This window comes from Pholcus phalangioides, unplaced genomic scaffold, assembly GCF_987345545.1.
Source record: "Pholcus phalangioides strain wild (caught in Gottingen) unplaced genomic scaffold, Ppha-v1.0 ptg000001l_1, whole genome shotgun sequence".
NCBI classification, from domain to species: Eukaryota; Metazoa; Arthropoda; class Arachnida; order Araneae; family Pholcidae; genus Pholcus; species Pholcus phalangioides.
The window spans coordinates 13,676,329-13,698,022 of NW_028301594.1; the positions used below are offsets into that span (position 1 = coordinate 13,676,329).

The following is a 21,694-nucleotide window of genomic DNA, read 5'->3' on the forward strand; positions in this document are numbered from 1 at the left end:
AGGAAACTTTATTTTTTAGGTTAAAAATTGATCCGCTTAACTTATAACAATACACTTGAAAACTGTCGGAAATATTTATAAAGTTTTAATAACTAAGTGGAATTATTTCTAGTGATACAAAATCTATTCATTTAGTCAGTGAAAAAATTAATATCGATAATATACTCACAACTCATAGAGATTCACTTAATATTATTCCGTCTTTCAAATGCTTCGACTCGAGGACACCAGTTTGGATTAGTGAGGGATAATTCTAGGTTGTTGTAGGGCAGGGAATTTGTTTTGGTATGGTTGTAAATGCATGGAAGATTATCTTCTGATGTCGTGAATTGTCCCACGATAGACATTTTCAAGCGAAAATATGATAAGATGGACGGGAGTAATCGAGAAGCTATCCATATTTAAAGAGTGACAACCATATTTCTATGGGCAGATATTTTAATTGTTTAGTTACTTTTTCTGGCTTCTCATTTTCGGGTAGCTGTATTCAAGACTACGACAACCATACTTTCAAGGGCTTTTATAATATTTTATAATACTATTTATTTTTATATTTTTTTATTTTCACTTTTTTCTAGCCACTTTGAATAGGCAATTCGCCTGCTGTGGTTTATAATTTTATATTTGTATATTTACATGAATGGAAACAACAATAAAAAAATTTTTGTTATATCTTGGGATTTACGTAAAGCTCTTCTGACAGCGTAGACCGTAAAATACTTCTGGACGAAATTTATTAAGCTGGTATTAAAAAACAAATTATGGGTCTAAAAGTTATATAACAAATAGAAAACAGGAAATTAAAATTAAAAAGAAAACTGGATTTTTTGAGGAAATTGTAAGCTGTGTTCCACAGGGATCGGAACTTGGAACTATTTCTTCTTTATGTAAATGACATACAGCATTTACAAATGAATGGAAATATTATAAGTTATGTAGATGACACTGTGCTTTTTATTTTTGATAATGGCCATCTCTAAACCTCAAATATGAAGCCGAAAATGTAGGACTATAATTTTATAATGTTTAAAACACAAATAATTGACTCTTAACCTGAATAAAAATAAATTCACGCATTTTCAATAATACAATAACAGAAACACAGAACTGATAACTCTGCAATATCCTTCGTGATATTGCCACATAATCATTGTAACTGCACCGAAATAACAAATAAATCTCGGAATCCTTTTATCAACAAATACCTCAAATGCAAGTTTCAAACTGTGACAATAAGTATTAAACTGAAATGGATCAACAACAGGATTTATTACTTGAAAAATATCATAATTCCCCTGAATTTCTTCGTACGATTTATTTTACATGGATTTTACCAATCATAAAATATCGGTATAAGCCATTATGATTCAAATATAAATCTAACAAGAAGTACTTTGAAAAAGGTAGTGAATAATATATCTGAAAGAAAACGAAAGAATCGGAAGACTGTGGTTACAGATTTCACATTAATGAACTTTATATTTATAAATTTTTATTTTTTATTCAGAAAAATCCCCAGCAGTTCTAAATTAAATGTCAACGGAGACAAACAAGGCGACATGGATTCGGATGAGACATACTTAAACAAAACAAAACCGTAATTCAAAAACATTTTATACAAATAGCACCTAAGGAATATAATAGATTGAACGAAATAAAATCAGAAAAATCTTACATAAATAAACAAATAAACTACTTATAAACAGAATCAACGCAATCGAATGAAGTTTGTAATTACTTAATTTTTTGTTATTACACATTTTCATTTTTTTTCTGCTCTTTGCGAATGTAATGAGGATTGAATGTTATCAATGATTTGCTTCGTCAACCCCAATACCCAGAGTGATTACAGTTAAAGTTCCCGTACTCTCATTAGTTTTCCTTAAAAACTGATTATTCGTCGAATACAGCCAAATTTTTACGATGCCTTAATGCGACCATGGGAGAGAGATTCATAATGGGAAAAAAAGAGAAAATTTTTCAATTTTCGACAACCAGGTGAAAAAGTGGAGCTTTTTTTGTATTGCATTTTACATTTTCTCATGGTTCATATAGCTTATATACCAAGTTTCAGTGGAATACGTTTTCTAGAACGGGTGCTCCATTGTCTCATTGAGATATCATAATAATCAGGCTGTATTCGGAAAAGCAGTTTTTGGGAAAAACTACTCAGAGTACGGGAACTTTAATCACCCTGTGTATAAATGTGAATATGCCCTGGACGAATTGTATAATCCCTTGGGCTGTGTTACTAATTGGTAATATGTACTTGTACTTTCTGTTTGTATTTTATGTGTGCATTTTGTTTTGTTCGTATTGAATATGTTGCATTTTGTTTTGTTCGTATTGAATATGTTGCATTTTATGTGGATATAAATAAATTTCAATTCAATATGTATATATTGCTAGTGAATAATAGATATTCTCTCATAGGTACCGGGTATTAAGCTCCAATTACAATCTGGCTTTACTATTACTTGTATTCTTTCCCCCAATGTTAGAGGCTATAGAAATACTTCTTATAGGCCAGACAATTTATAGTAGAAAGAACCATCAAATGGCCGTGGGATTAGAAGTGAAATGAACAATAAATACCATATAATCCAATTCCAGCTAACCAAGTATTGGTTAATCCAGGTTAATTGGTGGTTCCCCCCCCCATATATGTCTGTGTTTGATTCTTTTCGTTCTTAATTAATTTGGTGGTATTAAGAATGTTTTTTGTGAACATTCAGTTTTTTTTTCATTCGTCTTTTCCATTTTCCCCTTCACAGATATTTTATTTTTTCTCATTCATTACCGAAAAAAAGTTTGTTACTCAAACATTATATTTTTTTCTGAATAAACTTACCGTCATTGCTGAAAATGGTTTTTATTTTTTTAAAATAAAAAACAAAAATATTTAGATAGATAGATAATTTTATTTATTCAACATTTTGGACTGGACTAACTAACTACTTGGAGCTACTTAACATTTTAGGACTGAACTAGCTTGTGAGCCTCAAAATATAATAATTTTTATGTATATGTGTTATTACAGTAAATGTTATAAATTGGTTCTTGTGCATACTTAACAATCTTCTTTGTAAGTTCTAGTAATTTTTTGCTTTTATACCGGCGAATATGCATAGTACCCAAGCGTCGTTGGTAAATTTAATAACTACCTAAACGTTTGAACTACCCGAAAAGTTTGTTGAATGACCTTTATACAGATCAGATTTTGACGTGTTACGAAATGTCCACACATTGAACATACAAAAAGAACCAAAAACCCTCCAGAAAATAACTTTTAATATTTTTTATTTTCATGTATCACTGATTATGTTACGCGTAAAAGTATTGAAGAAAAATAATTATCTTAAGCAATCTGGTCATTCATTCATGCTAACCCTGTAGTTGAACTTAACCACTTAATTTCTTTTCATAAGGTGTAAGGGGGTTATATATGGTCATGCTATAAGCTTCTCAGCAATGCTGAGGCCTGTATTATAAGTTTTGAAAAACAGATAATGTTTAAAAGATACTTTGAAAAGTTTTCAAATGAAAAAGAAATTATGATACACGGTACATGCCGATGGAAAATATGAAAAAATAGGTTTTTCGAATAGCCTAAAATAGTCTATTGGGAAAATTGATAATATTCCCAACAGATGAAGTCCTGAACGTACGTACCTCAACAAATAAACAGCTATTTTCATGAGAGCTTATTTATTTAAAAAGTTTATTCAACTAAGCAAACTTGTAATTGAAAATTAAATGCAAAAAAAAAATGCACTTCGTCCAGAAAATAAGTTCCGTAAGCTTTTAACTAAATTAAAATAGTGAATCCAAAATTGAAAAGTTTTCAAGTTAATTAAGTGACACACTTTGGACAGATAAATCCATTTTCTTTCTTCTTAGTGGATAGAAACTGAGGGAGGAGGGCGTTGCCCAAGAGACCGTGCTCTAGGTCACGTGAAATTTCTCACGAAGAAATTTTATAACCACGCATGCGCAGTAAATTTAGAATACCTGGATCTAAAACTAACCTGCCAAATATTAATGAAATATATGAGATAGAATTTTATATAGATTGGTGAACTGTGGCGTGAAACTACGCATAACACAAACAAAATAAGATTAGGTCATGTGTCCAAAGCAAATAGCTACACAGCATAAGTGCTCCAAATTTTGAATTCCTATCGAAATGGAAAAGGTATAGGAAATTGACCGTATTACCAACATGGACATATTTACCATCACACAGACACATTATTAAATATTAATTTCAAATAAATTAAATAAATTCCCGAGTGAAGAAAATTTATGAATCTATGCTTTGCTTGTTTCAAGCAGATTTTGAAGAATTACACTATGCCGCCACATTATGCTCCTCTGAATACTTGATTCATGTACAGGATGTTCTGTTAATGGGCCGATAAACTCAGAGGGTTTTTAGTAGACATCAAGAGGAACAAAAATTGCAATGGAACATGGTGTCACAAACCACGTTGAGAGGGTGCAAATTGCGAAAAACGCATGCAGATTTCGTCAGGTGCGGACAACACCTCATCGGATATTGCCGTTGATACATCCGCTGTGTTAACCGCCCATTGCCATCTGTTTGAGCGTAAATCAGATGCATATCAGCGTATTCCTCGTTCGTGTAGTCAGCCATCACGATACTCATTGAAACAGACAATTAACTGCGACACGCGTTTACTACCGCAATAGCGCTAATTTACGTCGCCCGCAGTGCGTGATCTCACCCCAGCGCATGCGTTTCACGACGCTGCTTACGTCATATATGGTGAGCAAACCCACAAACGCATTCAGCCATCAACTACTACTTAACCAAACACCAACTCTGGCCATATATATTGCAATTTACTGCCATTAGTGAGATGGGCTCGAAGCGAAGGCGCTGTCTATCGGTGGTCGCCCCGAGTTCGTTAGGGAAAATATCTTATCAATATCCTCCCTTGGGTTCGAACCCGGGACCCTGACAACAACCTTCACGATGGTAGACGAGCATCTTACCACCATGCCACTCGGACACTCAGCCATCAACTGACATTTCGTCTTCTCTGGACTCGGAGCTTGCATGCGTTTTTCGCGATTTGCGCCCTCTCAGCGTGGTTTGCGATACCATTCTCCATTGCAAGTTTTGTTCCTCTTGATGCCTACTAAAAACCCCTCTGAGAGGTTGTCGGTCTATTAACAGAACACCCTGTATTGTGCACTAAGCTCAAAACTTCAAGACGAAATTCAGCAGGGGGAAAAGGTTATAAGTTACTGAGAAACTGAGAAATGTGGATTCAAAAACTGATGTTCTCCGTCAGACGGATTGTCAATCTCCGTGAATAAGATTAAGATTTTCAACATATTTCAACGTTTTGATATGCGGAACGTAACGTTCACTGTCTTTGGATTCAAATTGAATTTTATGTCACGTTACACGATACAAACTCAGCATTCCAGCAGCGAAAGATATAACGTTGGCTTTGCTAGCCCGATTCCATGATGTAATTTAATGTGATAAATTCCTGCTCACGGAATGAATCGAACAACGCATTTTCGTGTATTTTAATGCCTTTGATGAGAGAGAGAGAGAGATACAGCAGCAACGTTGTTTGTTGGCTGATCAATTTAACTTTGCTTCCCAACAAAATAAAGCCTGTCAACTCTCGTTCGCCACAGTGAAATTACGGATAATAGACAGGCCATCGCAGGATTTCTAGTTCACAGAATAATTCCGTTTTATCGTGGACATGTCAACTTCTTGCTCTCGCTAGTTAATGAAATCTGTTGTTTAATACCGGCTTTGATCGATTAAAAGCTGTCATGAACGCATTCAAACCTTTTCTGAGCTTTGTGAAATCGGTTATCGAAGGGGGGGGGGGAATAGCTTATTTGAATAAGCTTTACAATGACACAACGTGTCTGAGTATTTTTGTGAAGCGATTGTTATTCATGAGAATTGAATTGATTGATGACGGCCGTCTTTTCCACGAGCCTCTCTCAACATTAACCATAGAAACGTGATTAAGAAAAAAAAAGGACTGCCGTGAATTCTGAAAAAAACCGTGATTGTCTTTGGGTGTTCAAGTATTCTATTCTCAAATTAATGAGGCGTTTATGATCACTTTTTTAAGAGAATTTTTCTCAAATTCTACGCAGCGAAATTTCTACGTTTATACTAGTGCTGAGAGCGCGCTCTCTCTATCGTCACATACAGTCGAATCCCGTTTCAACTAATATCGTTATAGCGAAAGTGTCGTTTTCAGAATACTTTTCTAATCCCCGCCGAGATAAGTTTACATAGGAACAATTACAAATATTGCAAAAACCTGAAATTCCTTTGTAATGAAACTTCGTTATAACGAAGTGATTTCTCCGGTCTCTTGGAGTTTGTTATAACGGGATTCGACTGTACTCGAAAAATATTGCAGAAATCACTACTTCGACGATATTGAACACTGTCAGATTTTACTTCAGATTCTAACCGGATACGTGAAAAATTATTCAAACAAAGTAAATAAATAAATAACAACAAAAAAATCACAAAATTTTACTTTATTGACAAGTCTCGAGGTCTATCGGAAAATATTTCACAAGTGTCGCGATTTCTTGCAATGCAACATTTCTTTTAATAGTTTTTCTCAGTGTGAAGTGGGCAGTGTTATGGTGCTCTTATGGTGGTGGAGCGTTTCTTCTAAAAATAACAGTACAGGTAATCATATACAACTATTTTCATGTCTCTTATCCATCGACCATTTTCATTAAAACAGTCGAATCCTGTTATAACGAACTCCGAGAGACCAAAGAAATTAATTCGATACAACGATGTTTCGTTACAAAGGAATTCCAGGTTTTCGCAATGTTCCTATGCAAACTTATCGGGGGGGGGGGGATTAGAAAATTGTTTGTTAAAATGAGATTTTCGCTGTAACGGCATTCGACTGTACTATTCGACTGTACTACTAAACCACACATGTACCTCGTCCATATCCCTCGGTGGAAGCAATTTGTAGCGAATTTGTACACGTTGGAATGTGCGTATATGTGTTGCGAACCTAATGCGAAGTTTGTTTCTGTGTAATGCTTGTTTTGTGTATTGCTGCCATCTGCCAGACCTTTTTCACTGAGGTTTTTTCAGTAAATCTCAGCGAGATTCAGTGCGATGCATCTGTTGGATGCTGTTGTTTGATTATTTCCGTCGCAGTGGAGGCTTTGTGTGTATATTGAATATTCTGTAAAAGGAAAGGGGAAACAAAACTGCCCAGCACTGTGGACGGAGGCTTTGTTTCTTCGATTCCCGTCACAGTGGAGGCACTGTATATATATTTTGTATACATTGTGTATTAAATCATTCTCAAATATCTCCTACCCCAACATGCCAACTTCTTCTTTCTTGCCGACAATCCTTTTCCACTCTTCTTTCGAAATCCCAGGCTGCGGTCTCCGGCCCTTATGTGCCACTGAGCGCACGTGCAATTTTTCTCCCTAGTCATTGGGTTCAGTCACCCATTTTTGTCAAATGGCTTGTATGTTGCATTGAGTTGATGGCTGTCTTCATGGGGAGAACGACGCTAGTGATTCGATACTTGCGAGCACGGGGCAAGGGGATCCATCACTATAAATCTTTGCTAACTTTTCCTATGCAATTCTGCCTCTTTTGAGGTAACAGATGTAAGGTGCTTTGCATCAGTCCGGGGTTGTGAGCGGTTCTATCTATCTATCTATTAGATGATGTTTCGCAAGAACAAGACGCTTACGGGGATACAGCGGTTTTTTCCCCCGAGAAATTAAGATGCAATTATATAGAGTCGAATTCCGTTTTAACGAATACCGTTATAGCGAAAATCCCGTTTTAACGAACACTTATTTAATCCTCCAGATAAGTTCACATAGGAACAACGGAAAAACCTAGAATTCCTTTACAACGAAATTTCATTATAACGAAGTGATTTCTCCGGTCTCTTTGAGTTCGTTATAACGGGATTCGACTGTATTTTAAATAGTATCATTCCACCATTATTACCCTCTATATTGCACCACCACCATGTGAGAATGTATTCTGTTAAAACAGTTCCTTTTTCACAAACGAACGTAAATTTGTAGTGTTAGCACATTTTTAATTGAAACAATAAATCAATGTGATTAATTAAAGTGAATTTAGTTACAGCGACCCATTGAGGGGGAAATTACGGTTTGCCTTTATTTTACTGTTTTGTAAACAGATAAAATATTGCCCCCTGAATTCGTATTGCTGTTACGTTTCGAATTTTCAATTTTGATTTTCACCATTTCGTACAATTTTGTAAATTTCTGAACACGTAAAATTTCAGCAGCTCCCGAAATATGACACCGACAGGGAATCTCAACTCTTTTTTTTAAAAAAAAGTTTTGCACTTATAATGGCCGTATTTTTACAGTAATCACATTAAAAGATGTAATTTCTAAAATACTGAAGAAAATAGAGAAAAGAAATCGGTATAATGGGTTTTTTTTTGCCCACGTATATTCAAATATATACGAGGTCACAGAGGGTAAAATAATTTATAATCGAGCATTCAAAGGAGATTTCCCAGCGATAGTTTGATGCGGATTTTTTAAGGAATCGTTGATTCCGTTCCAGAAAATTCTCAATTATGACAGTTACTAAATAGTTGAGGAAGAAATAACGAAAAATCTTTTTTTTTAAATATATACAAATAGAAATACAGAGTTAACGAGAAATACGTTCTCCACTTCAGAGAGCTCTGGGGGTTCGTTCTACTTTGTACAACAGATAATTCAAATGATGCGCTCTTTTATCATTTTTTAAATTAAAAAAATAAGTACAAACATCTGTTGTTTGGTGGTGTTATAGCGCACATTTGAATACTGAATATGCTTACAAGTATAAATGTTTAATATGTAGCCCTAAAACTGCTCAATATGTCCCCTCTTTATTTTGAGCAATGTGTTCTAATCGCACAGGAGAGCCTTCGGCACCATATTCTGGATATTTCGCCAGACTCACTACGTTCAGCTATGAGATACGTGGTTATGAGATTAGAGAACATTGCTCAAAATGAAGGCGATCATATTGAGCAGTTTTAGTGCTACATAGTAAACATTTATATGTGTAAGCGTATTCAATATTCACATGTGTGCTTTAGGGGCTCCCTCTCGATGGATTTTTTGTACTTTTTTTGTTTAATAAATGAGGAATGCATCATTTGAATTATCTGCATTACAAATTTTATCTCATTTGGAACAGTAGAACGCACTTCACAGTTCTCTGAAGGGAGAGGAACTCATTTCTCACTGATCCCGTACATCTACACTCAAGATATCTACTGATCAGTTTGAATAATACCCAATCTATAATGTTTCGCATTATTGCGTTAACTCCATCCTCTGATCAAGAGGGCTTTCAGTAATGTAAGAACCAATTCTCCAATTACACACACATATACACTCACAATTATCCCGATACATAATTCCCATCATATGAGTACTCACAAAGAATCATAGACACGTTACTCTGGAGAGACATATTCGTATAATATTAAAGAAAGAAAGAAAGAAGACAAGAAATTAGTCATCTTAACTTCTCGGAGAGAGCATCGTTTTCATGCATAATTGAGTCGACCGCTCGTCGTGTCCATTGGCGATAAGAACTGACATAGGATATACAGGCACGTTAAAATATATTATTCATAAACCCAGCACCAACATTACTGCAGATTTGTGCAGGAGGGGAAAGAAACGATATTATTACCTGGAGTTGATTCCTAAGAGGGAACGTATCCCATAATTGGATCTCATCGTTAATTCCTTTTCATGATTACACTTTGTTCAAAACTTTGCGCCCATCACTCCCTACCTTGTTACATACACATACACCTTTTCTCTGTTAATTCAAAAGGCGGTAAAACTCCAAAACCACAGGCCTTGGTATGAAAATTGCTGCTCTGTCATTTTTAAATAATTCCATTAATATGCTAATAGCTGGAGTGCTTTCAATCTCGAGACTGAATTACGATGATTAGATTACGAAGAAAACTGGTGTAATCAGTTCTTTTATATTTTATTTTTTGATGGAAGAAAATAAGGTACACTGTGAACAATTTCAGTTATTATACGTGGAAGATTTTAAGTGTCTCTCTTTAAACATATTCATCATTATAATTTAGTTCTTTCATTTATGCATTTTAAAGAGCAGTTTTTCTTGTTTAATTTCGCGGTTCCAGGTGTTGCTTGAGAAGTTTCAAGAAAATGGTGAGAGAAAAATATTTTTTCAAAAGATATATCTATTCATCTTTGGTCATTATAGCTAATATCGCGTGGTAGAAGAGAAAAAAAAATCGCGCAAAGATCCGACATTTCTTAATGTTTTATGATGATGACGGGGGAGGGGTAGGGAGAAACATTGCGTGAGATCGAACACAGCACAGACTGTTATTTTGCAAGTGAAACACCTGTGCCACATGAATTATAGGTTGGTTGTGGACGGACACCCATGACGCGGAAAATGTCAGCATCATTTTTACTCGAAAAATTCTATAAATAAAAGTATTAGTTTTTTCAGTTTCCAATATTTGTTCTATTGGGAATAATATGGACAATTGAAACGGAAATATCAATTTAGATGTACATACAGATAGGTTTTATTCCCTTCGAGATACGCGTCCTGGAAACGCAGTTGCATAACCAACACAGAAAATATGTATATATATTCGGATACATAAAAAATATTTCTTTTCCTCCTCGTTCAATATTTTTCTCTACTATGACTGGGCGTGGCTTTTATGTAAAACTATAAATTTCAAATATATACGAGCAAGAAATGGTTTAACGTAGATCATAGCAGGGACAATTTAAGCTGTTTTTTGTTTCCCTGTTGGTCCTTTTCCCTTCAACTCGTTTTCATACATAATTTACTTTCCACGCGATCCAAATATAGCGATTTCCACGGGGTCCAAAAAAGAAAAGTTGAAGAGAAAACAAAAGAACCAACAGAGAAGATTCTACGGAAGAGAAGCAGATGTGTTTTCCCAAACGTTTAAATATCCTAACGGCTCCCCATGGATCATCCGCTTTCGCATATAAAGATGCCTGCATTTTAAAACAGGACATCTTTGGAAACAAAAAAGAATTGTAAAGAGGCGGGGGGGGGGGGGTTGGTTGGTTGCACCACTAAATCTCGAACATATCAAGAACCAGCGAGTGCAGCTTGGGAAAGGCTGAGTAGGAGGCAGCAAACAGCCATAGACGTTATAAGGGGAACGAGGATAGAAGATAGTGAAGATGTCATATTCCCGTCCTTTTAGCCATCAATTCCCTTATGGTCTGCTCTCTCTCTCTCTCTCTCTTCTTCTTCCATCATCTTTTATCTGAATCGTAGAAGCTTTCTGTCTTCCATATTTTTATTATTATTCTCTGTTTTTTTGCCTGAACTGAGGCTTTGGTGCAATCCAAAAATGTTTTCGCTTCTCCTTTCTGTACGGGAACGAGAATTCCAAGGAGCGTTTCCTACTTCACGTTATCATTGTATATCCATCTCTTCTGGAACGGGCTTACTTCTAGTATTTGGAGAGATACATAAACTTGAAAGGGTGTATTGAGTACAATACCGTACCATGCACACTAATGCTATTGCCATACGTAGAGTGTTTCGTTTCTGAAACAACTCAGACACTAATAAAAATACAAAAGCCACAACAGGAAAATTCCGAGATGGCTGAAAAAACAAAGATGCCTACAATAAAAAAGAATGCCAAATGTAACTAAAATACAGCAACCCAATATAAGAGCATTTATCAATAAAGAAATAATAATTAGTGTTACACAGAGTATTGAGGAAAGTTAGATTTTACTCACGAACCGTTGATTTTATAGGAGTGTACTTCAAATTAGAAAAATATTATAAATAACGTCATTCTGGTTGCAAGGGGTTGTATAGTTTTAAAATAGGAATATTAACTTTTAAACGGACACCCTGCACTCAAAAACCCAATTAGAAACCTTCCTTTTCCTATGTCAATAAAAAAATTCCATTCCCCTTTCTAAGTTCAATATTCACTAAGATATTTGAATTCAAAAACGATACAAAAGTTGCAAAAAAACAGCGAAAACTAAGAGAAAATGTATTTTACCCTCATTTATTCCTCCCAACTTTTCTTCGTTATTTTAATTAAAAAATGTATATGTGAATATTGCACTTTGAAACAGATTTTTTTATTTGCTGGCACCAAAATAGACAGGGAAGCAACTTTATAATTGGGTTTTCGAGGGCAGTGTCCGTTTGAAAAAAGTTAGTTTTTGTATTTCAATAACTATACAACCCCTTGAAATATAAATGGCGTATCTGTGAGGCTTCCACGTTATTTGGAAATTTTTTCTAATTGAAAATATACCACTAGGATCAACGGTTCATTAGTAAAATGCGTCTTAGCGACTTTCTTTTTTATTACCCTGTATTGTACACTGCTTTTCAAAATAGTCAAATATGTTAATTTAGTGAATTAAATCGCATAATGAAATATGGAATAGAAGAATCAGTTAACTTTAAATTAGGATAACATTTACTGCTAATAAATTATTTTCAATTTGTACATATACCAACTTTTTTAAAATAATATGTAGAAGTTGCTGTGTAATAAGTTTCTGTTAAATAACGGATGAACGTATTTGTAATGATTTTTCTATCACGTACATGATTCCATTGTTCTTTATGAGATTTAATTCAATATTTGACCATTTTGAAGTACAATATTTGATATCTGAAATATCGAATAGGACTCTACAAACGCAATTGGCACAAAAATTCAAATTTTGCCAGTAGATGACACTGTAATTACACTTCATACCAAAATTATAATTTATAATACTCTAATACTGTAACTATATACTTTATACCGATATTGTACGTTGTTCCAAAATTGAAAGCGTGGGTGCAAAATCACTTAAAAAACAACAGTTATTATTACACTGTTCATTGACTCACTTGAAAATGCTCTCAGAAATCATCATTATCATGAACATCACCATCGCCGGACACCTACGACTGGCTGATGCAACACGAAAAGCGCTGCCACCAAGCGACCTAACGTTGAAGCAATTTGATACAGAAAAAAGACAGCTCCGGGAGTTGCCCTGCACCATACGAGACACCAGCACAGCTTGTTTTCCTTTGTAAATCTATAGCTATTGCTTGGAGCTGTATGGTACTTGCACAAATTGATAGAAGATGTTTTCTTTTATAGGAATAAATGAAAAAGTGAAAACCGGAGAAAAGTGGAGCTGTCTGGCTGCACCCACATCTTCAGTTATGCTCTATAATAGCGTAATTATACTTTATAAGTTCATTAACGAACTGGTGATTCTTTCAGGTTTCCATCCAACATTTTATCATGGGCTTGCTATAAAACACGAACTGTTCGATTTTTTTTATTTTTTTATTTTGATAATCAAATTACAATGGTTTTGTTGTCTCAAGTGTCGAATCCCGTGCTGAAAATGACGAATAGAACTTCCTCTCTACCGCACTCTGAGACTGGTCAGTTAAATTAGGACCAATGGGGCTTGCCAATTTTCCGACATTCAGGAGACTTCGGTAATCAGGATCGGGAATTTGTTGTTTTTTTTTCATATTGCCCAACGTGAACGTATATTTTTACTGAAATAAGTTTCCATTTTTACAGAAATCGAACCAACATATAAAAAAAGAACTAAACCTTTTCATAGATTTGCTCACAATTTATATTCATTTGAAAATTTCTTAAATAACAATTTCGTTCTTAAAAATGATTATTTGGGTAAGAATACGATATCTTCAAGGAAAATATTAGATTCGCAGCTTACTCGGTGTACGAATAATATTTTATGATAAAAGTTGTTTTTTGATAATAAGCATATATGCCGATACCGATGCTGGATTTCTTTCCGAAATACATAAAGTTCATAAAAAACAAAATATAACACCGAGGATATTTTGAATGTTTCGGAAATTTGAAAGCCGAGGAATATTTTCGCAATACATGCTATATTAATGATTTACGACATGACCCGTAACGTTTGCATGTTGACGGCCTTCGTGATCAAAAGAACATATTGAATGCTAGCGTAAAAAGATATTAGCGTGTAGAAATTCCATGCATATTTCTTCGCATTGGAATTCAGCGGCATTTTGAAAAATATCATGTACATGTACATTGTGCATATTGAGGTTCCATGTACTTTAAAAAAAATTTTCAGATTATATCGTATTTTTACATCCAGAAACAAGCTTAGATAGTTTACAGACCAAAATACACTGCTGGCCACCGTAAATGCAACACCCTGAAGGAAGCATGCAAATAATATGAAATTTACAACATGCATTAGCGGAGGTGAGATATGCAAATGATTAGAATTTCAGCGCAGACGCACATCACGCGCGCCTGTGGCGCCACTTCAAAGCGCTATTTAAGGCTTGGAGATTTGGACGATTTGAAGTACGGCAATTGTGTTTTTCTTGTGGTTTTTTCAAAAAAACGATCAATTATGCCTCGTAGAAAACAGCGATCATCTTTTGATCAAGTATCCGAGTTCGACAGAGGAAGGATAGTGGCCTACCGAGATTGTGGATTATCTTTCAGGGAAATCGGTAGTCGTGTTGGACGAAACCAAACAACTGTAATGCGGATATGTGATCGTTGGATGCAGGAGGGTACGACGGACCGACGTGTTCGATCGCATCCACCTCAGTGCACCACTTCACGTGATGACAGGCGTATTGTGCGTATGGCAGTGACGGATCGCTCAGCCACATCACGAACCATAGCACAGCACATTCAGTCTGTACCGCATCATCCAGTGTCTGCGCGTACCATTCGACGCCGTTTACAGCAGAGTGGTCTGTCCGCAAGACGTCCATTGCTTCGTCTACCCTTGACGCAGAACCACAGACGTCTCCGCCGCCAATGGTGCGATGAAAGAAGAATGTGGACGGCACAATGGAATGAAATTGTCTTTACTGACGAGTCACGCTTCTGTCTGCAACACCACGATGGTCGGATTCGAGTCTGGAGACACCGTGGAGAGAGGATGCTGAACAGCTGCGTTATGCACCGCCACACTGGTCCTGCACCGGGTATTATGGTATGGGGCGGTATTGGATATCACTCTCGCACTCCTCTAGTACGCATTGCCGGTACTTTAAAAAGCTAGCGCTACATCTCCGAGGTGTTGAAGCCAGTTGTCCTTCCTTACCTTCAGGGCTTGCCCACAGCCATATTTCAACAGGATAATGCGCGACCACACGTGGCACGCATTGTCCAAAGGTTCTTCGTCAATCGCCAGATTGAATTGCTTCCCTGGCCAGCTCGCTCTCCGGATCTTTCGCCGATAGAAAACATGTGGTCCATGGTTGCTCAACGATTGACCCAGATTACATCCCCAGCTGCCACACCAGATCAACTTTGGCAACGCGTGGAAGCTGCTTGGTCTGCTGTACCCCAAGAACACATCCAAAGTCTCTTTGAATCAATGCCGAGGTGTGTGGCAGCGGTGATCTCCAACAATGGCGGCTACTCTGGCTACTGATTTTGGCAGGAACCACACTTCACAGAAGTCTATAAATTTAATCATTTGATGCTTGGTCAACATGTTATCTACAAAATAAATATTGTTGCGATATCTCTTGTCTTTCTTGGTGTTGCAATTTGGGTGGCCAGCAGTGTATTAGTATAAAACCTACTCGTACCAGGGATGATTTTTTTACTTATTAGGGAATATAATTGGATGGAACATTATATTACATGCAGGTTCAAAAAATGGGTTTGGATTAATATACAGGACGCATAGCTAGCACCTGACAACGCAAATTACTGGCGAACCGTTAATTCTAGAGGAACACTTCCAAAAGGTATCGAAATAACATTTAGTACTCAGATATGTCATTTATGTTGCAAGGGATTGTATAGTTGTTAAATAAATAAAAAATTTCTCGTCATCCTGCCCTAAAACCCCAGTTACACAAATACAAATACAAAGCTACAATAGGCAAAATGCCCAAATAGGTGGCTGAAAAAAAAAATGTCCATAACAAATATGGGTATCATACATTTTTAAACTACAGCAACTCAATTAAAAATGCAATAATTAAAACTGAAAACTATATGAACATGGTAAAATATGATACAATGCTTATAAAAGATATTTATGGTTGTCCTATTTAAATTTGGATACATTATCTTGATTTACCCCTAATGTATTTATCGTATTTATTTTATTCCTTTCAGAATACTCACTTTTTATATGGACACCCTGTGCTCGAAGAAAACCCAATTAGGAAACTGTCGCCCCCATCTCTTCTGAGGCCAATTAAAAAAAAAATCCTCGTTTGGAAATGCAATATTCAAGGAGATATTTAATTTTGAAAATTGGGTGTGGAAAAGAACAGCATGAATGAGGGAAAAATCGTGTTTTTTCGTTTAATCATTTTACGTGTTACAATGTTAATATGTACGTGTGTATATATAAGATATATGTATATGTACACATTATATTAATTACACTAATAAGATAGAATGTAAGCGCGGACATAACTTGCTGTTAAACGGCTCATTATATTACTCTATATTTGAAAAAGTGAAAGAGGTGTTAAGTAAAATATATATATATATATATATATATATATATATATATCAATTCCACATAACCCTAGCCATCAATTAACTCATTTTTGCAAAATTTATGACGTTACCATTTGACTAACGATTATTATATTATTATTTTACTAACGATTTAGATTATTTTTTGTAGACCTACTGAAAGGACGCCCTAGTCCCTCGGGGTCACACTGTGTATGTTCCAAATCTATGCATTTACATATGGTTTCTGTTTTTGCCGTTTTGTACAAGTTTATACCATTGTCATGTTTTTGTTGTTGCTTGTAATTGTTGAAATAAAAAAAACCATTAGAGATTAATGCTGTTTTTTCCCAACATTTCTCCGATTTTAAATAATTCAGCGAATATTCCATTTAAAAACGTAACGTGGGATCTTTCTTGTTGGCCTCAAGAGAGGCAGGGCAACAACATTATAATTCAGTTCTTGAGCACATGGTGTCCATAAACAAAGTTAATCTCTTCATTTTAGTTACTATACAACCCCTTGCAATATGGATGACGTATGTGAGGTCCACACGTTATTTGGATACTTTTTCCAATCGGAAGTATGCTTCTATACGGTTTGCGGTACCAGCTGTTAGCTATGCACCTTATATTATACTGTGCATGGATGTTGGTATACATATGAGGTATATACAATCAAACTTTTTTTGGTTATAAAGATATCGAGAATTTCACTGCTTTTTGCCATGGCAACCAAGATTGACGTTTTTAAGAACTTTTGATTGATTACGAGAAATGTAATCAGATGCAATGAAATTCAATTATGCAAAGTTTTTATTTGATTATAGGCCTATATATGATAAGAAGTGACCGTATTTTTGCGAGAAAAACTAAGGAAAGTGGGATCACATAAACACGGTCCTTCACCATTTGCCGATGAAATTTCGAGTCATTGCATATAAATATTCTTAGGCGTAAAATAAAATAATACAGAGCAAGTCTGCAGTGAATTGAAATGTATTTTACAGAGAAAGAAAATTCAGAACACGTTACAAATATGCGAGCTGAATAATTAAATATATAGTCATATTCACATCATAGTACAATTTATAAATTATGCAAATTATACCCATCCTCGATTGTAAATTAAAGTAAGATGGGGGATTGTGAATTAAAATAAGTATCATTGAAAAATAAGACATTTTCATGAAAAAGTCGAGCAAAAGTACGGTAATGTTCCATAAACGGGTAATACGTACTAATTGGCAAGTCGGAGTGAAAAATAAGTATTACGAATTTTTCTTGTTATGTTTCCGAAATATGCTGAGCTCTAGTTTTAGGAATTTCTTGGGAAAATGCCATAAAAGAAACTGAAGCAAAAGCGTCGAAAAAATGTTGTTATATTCGAGGGATTGTTGCGTTTTCATTGGCATTATAAGCAAGGCTTTTTAACATTATTTTTAACATTATAATTCATGAAAAGCTTTCGTTATGGCCGAGGTATTATTACAAATAGTCATAACCGAATTCGACTGTATACGTTTTTTAGTATATATTTTCATTTTATTGACCATTTGTTCATGTGTTACTAATTATATTTTTTCATTTTTTTTCAAATATGTTATTTTTTCAATTATCACCTATTCTATAGCGTTTATTTTATTCGAATTTTCATTCTCTTATTGATTTTATTCTTGTTATATAGTTTTATTTTAATACCGTTTTCATTTTTCTGCACTTATAACTGGATATACTTCTGTAGTTAGGATGATAAATAAATAATTCGTATTAAAAAATATGATTACAAATTAGTGTTTTGATATTAATACATTTTTAAATATTTGAAACAAAAGAACCGTTGTCACAGAATATATTGAATTGTTAAAACTCACTTATCATTTTTGAAAGTGAATTTGTCATGATAAAAGTAATTTAAAGCCAATCAGTTCAACTTGAAACGAACAAAAAAACTTACATTTTCGTATAGTAAATGGAACGAGTTTGTATATTTCATGCAATGAATTTTAGATTGAACAGCACAAATGGTCAACTTTTATTTTTAAAAATTCGGAATAATTTCATTTGTATTTATACAACATAGTATCTTACACACGCAGTTCATATCAACTTTCAACCTTAAAATGTGTAGCTTTTGCATATGTACAAAGAATTCTTTAAACGTTCATTAGTTCAGCCAGTTTGAAGATAGAAATTCAGAATCGCCTTTGCACATAAGGTGAAGTCATTTTCTTTTCAGTTTATATTTGAATTTGCTAGTAGATTTTCCGATTAACGGCAACTCTTTTGTTTGCTGCAGAGCATGTACATTTGTGATTTCTGTTATTTGTTTTTACCTTGGAGTTTGCAATCTGAATTTTTTTCTTACTATAGTTTAAATCGCAAAGAAGATAGTTATATATTTAGGGAAAGAATATTGACTATAATACATTTATTTTATGTGTGATTTTGGAGTCTTTGCACGTTTTCAACAAAGCCCCCCAATGACAATTGGCAGACAATTCGAAATGGATTTTTTTAAATGATTTTTTCGGCTTTCAATACGTGTCATTAACTATAAAAACAATTACGAGAGCTCGCAAAAAGAAATTCAGCTAAACATGTGAGATATTAGTCGTAGTTAGTATCGTTTGTGGATAGGATAGTATCAGCGTTCACCTCATATCCTCGACCAAGCCGAGGCTAAGAAATTTAGCGGTACTTCTATAATGATTGATATTTTAGTGAATTTTTGGTGTGAAAAAAGCGGGGCATACGCAACATGAGTGTATGTCATAGTGACCATCAGAACTCAGAATTCTTTCTTGGTTTAAAACTTTAAATATTACACGATTTTCTATTGGTTTTCGTATTATTGCGACGTGTCTCTCACGAGTTTTTGAATTTAATCACAGAAGTAAAGTTAAACACTCCTATTGCAATGGATTACGATAATAATAAAACAAATTGAATTCAGAATTTTCAAACACAGCATCACAGGCGTACGCAAGAAGGTGCTCAAGGAGGCCCGTGTTTCCCCCCCCCCTCCCAAGCTGACCAAAAATGAGAAAAAAATTAATATTCCGATGAAAAGCAATTGAAATATCGAAAGAAAATTCCCTTTATATGCTATATTAACTAATTTTGTTAATTTAAATGCACCGGAATCTCGATTTATCTACAAAGATCTATCGAAAAAATGCATATATGTCAATTAAAATTCACTAATTTCAACAAATTTAAGTATCATAATCTATAATTTTATGATACTAGTTATATTAATTGTTTGGTATTAGCATATTATCCAGTATTAGTTCTCTTAAAAAGAATACTATTGATACAAAAAAAAAAATTGTAAAAAAATATCTCATAATTTCACCTTAAACACTTAGTTGAATATGAAGCATGGTCTAAACCCAAAGGTTTTCTCTTACTGTTGAACAAATAATAATACTTTAATAAAGTCTTGTTTGCATTTACCCATTTATATGCCAAAACTCACTTTTTCAAAAAAAACCAAAACATTAATATGATGGCATGAATGAAATATGAAAGAAAAACTATTTGTGTGTGGGATTTTTTTTATTAAATTAAAATTATTTATTATATTAAGTACTATTACTATTTATTAAAATTTTTTTAATATTTTTATTGAGTTTGTAGCATTTATAGCAGTCAGTTCAAAACATGTAGAACAATCACAACTAAAAGTTACACTGCTCAAAAACAAGCATTCCCAAAAAAGGATCGTAGGTAAATAATGAAATGAGAATGGTAAATAATGGTAAATAAAGAAATGAGATTGTGAAAAAATTCATGAAATTGCGAACGAATTTGATTCTTAACTAAACTTCTTCAACTCACCGTACTGTGGAGTGTACAGGTTCAAATACAAGCAATCCTCGCTTTGGTTCCTCAGATGCACCAGCAGCCTTCTCAGATGCTGTAACCTCCCGTAAGGCATTCGCGTGAGAGCCTCGCTCTCGTTCGAAACGTCCGGTAGATTCTGCGGGCAAACCGGGCTGAAATCTAGCACTGGCCGGACCCCTTGCCAATGGGCCGGGGTCACGGGTGGCATAAACCTCAGGGCGGAAGTCGGGGGACTAGCGTATGGTACACCGAGATACACTTCGACAGGTCTCATGTTCCGGTTGGACAGCGTCGACACGAAACCGCGCAGAGCCCCGTACTTTGTTGTCACCACACGGGTCAAAGGCCGACCCTGGGCGTCCGTCTTTATGGAGTGATCCGTGTGGAATACACGCTCGCAGTACGACACACATAATATGAACAGCACCAACACAGCATAAGTTAGCATCATCTCAATAAGTAGTTACAGTTACGCAATCGGTCCGTCAAATATGCTCAATTATGATGAGAAACGTTCCTGCTTTTCTCCAATCAATTCGGTTTTACCCTGACACGGTGAAGTGATGCGAATGTTACGAGTATCCTTCATAAATCGAGACGCACGCTGCACCATCTTCACAAGTGAAACTCTATTTATTTCTAAAATTCACCTCATCTTCTACGACTTCGAAATTCATAAAAATAATTCGACAAGTTTATCATCGGTCAATACTTATCGGATAGTTTCTAATTATTTCCGATACTTTTATCATCAACAAATGCTGTGAATTCTGTGCAAATGTTAAAGAATCCTGTGGTTCGCTAGCTAGACTCTACAAATATAAACCATCATATTTTGAATACCACACAAATATGTAAATATTGATTTTTATGCTGACGTCGAAAACATCCTTCTCCGAAATTCAAAAGAGCACTTTTAAAAAATCACTAAAACACAATGTTTGCTTAATCCTTAAAATATTAGTCCATTTCTAAGATATTCATCTTTCGAAATTCCACTTCAACTTGAGGCCTGAAATAAGGCAGAGAGTACACACATATATCCACGTATATCCTGCGAAAATTCCATCAAGATGCCGACAGTTATAAGTTCAAGCTCCATTCCAGAGCAAACAAAAATTAATCAGGCGTTTACACTGGTAATTTGCGAAAACACGAAAATTTGTCTTTAAATGTCAGTAAATTCACTCCCGAAGAGTTTTTAAAAACACATCTCTTTGAGCTTGAAACTATTTCGA

At 34.9% G+C, this 21,694-nt stretch overlaps 1 protein-coding gene across 1 annotated transcript in view; it reads right to left on the reverse strand.

Moving 5' to 3' along the window:
• Positions 1-21,002, reverse strand: part of LOC149089919 (fatty acyl-CoA hydrolase precursor, medium chain-like) — a 67,723-nt gene extending 46,721 nt beyond the window's left edge. The window contains exon 1 of the mRNA XM_089231046.1: positions 20,451-21,002. Within this exon, the coding sequence (XP_089087172.1) occupies positions 20,451-20,907 (457 nt within the window). The 5' untranslated portion in view covers positions 20,908-21,002. The remainder of the gene's footprint in view (positions 1-20,450) is intronic.
• Between the last annotated feature and the right edge of the window lie 692 nt (positions 21,003-21,694).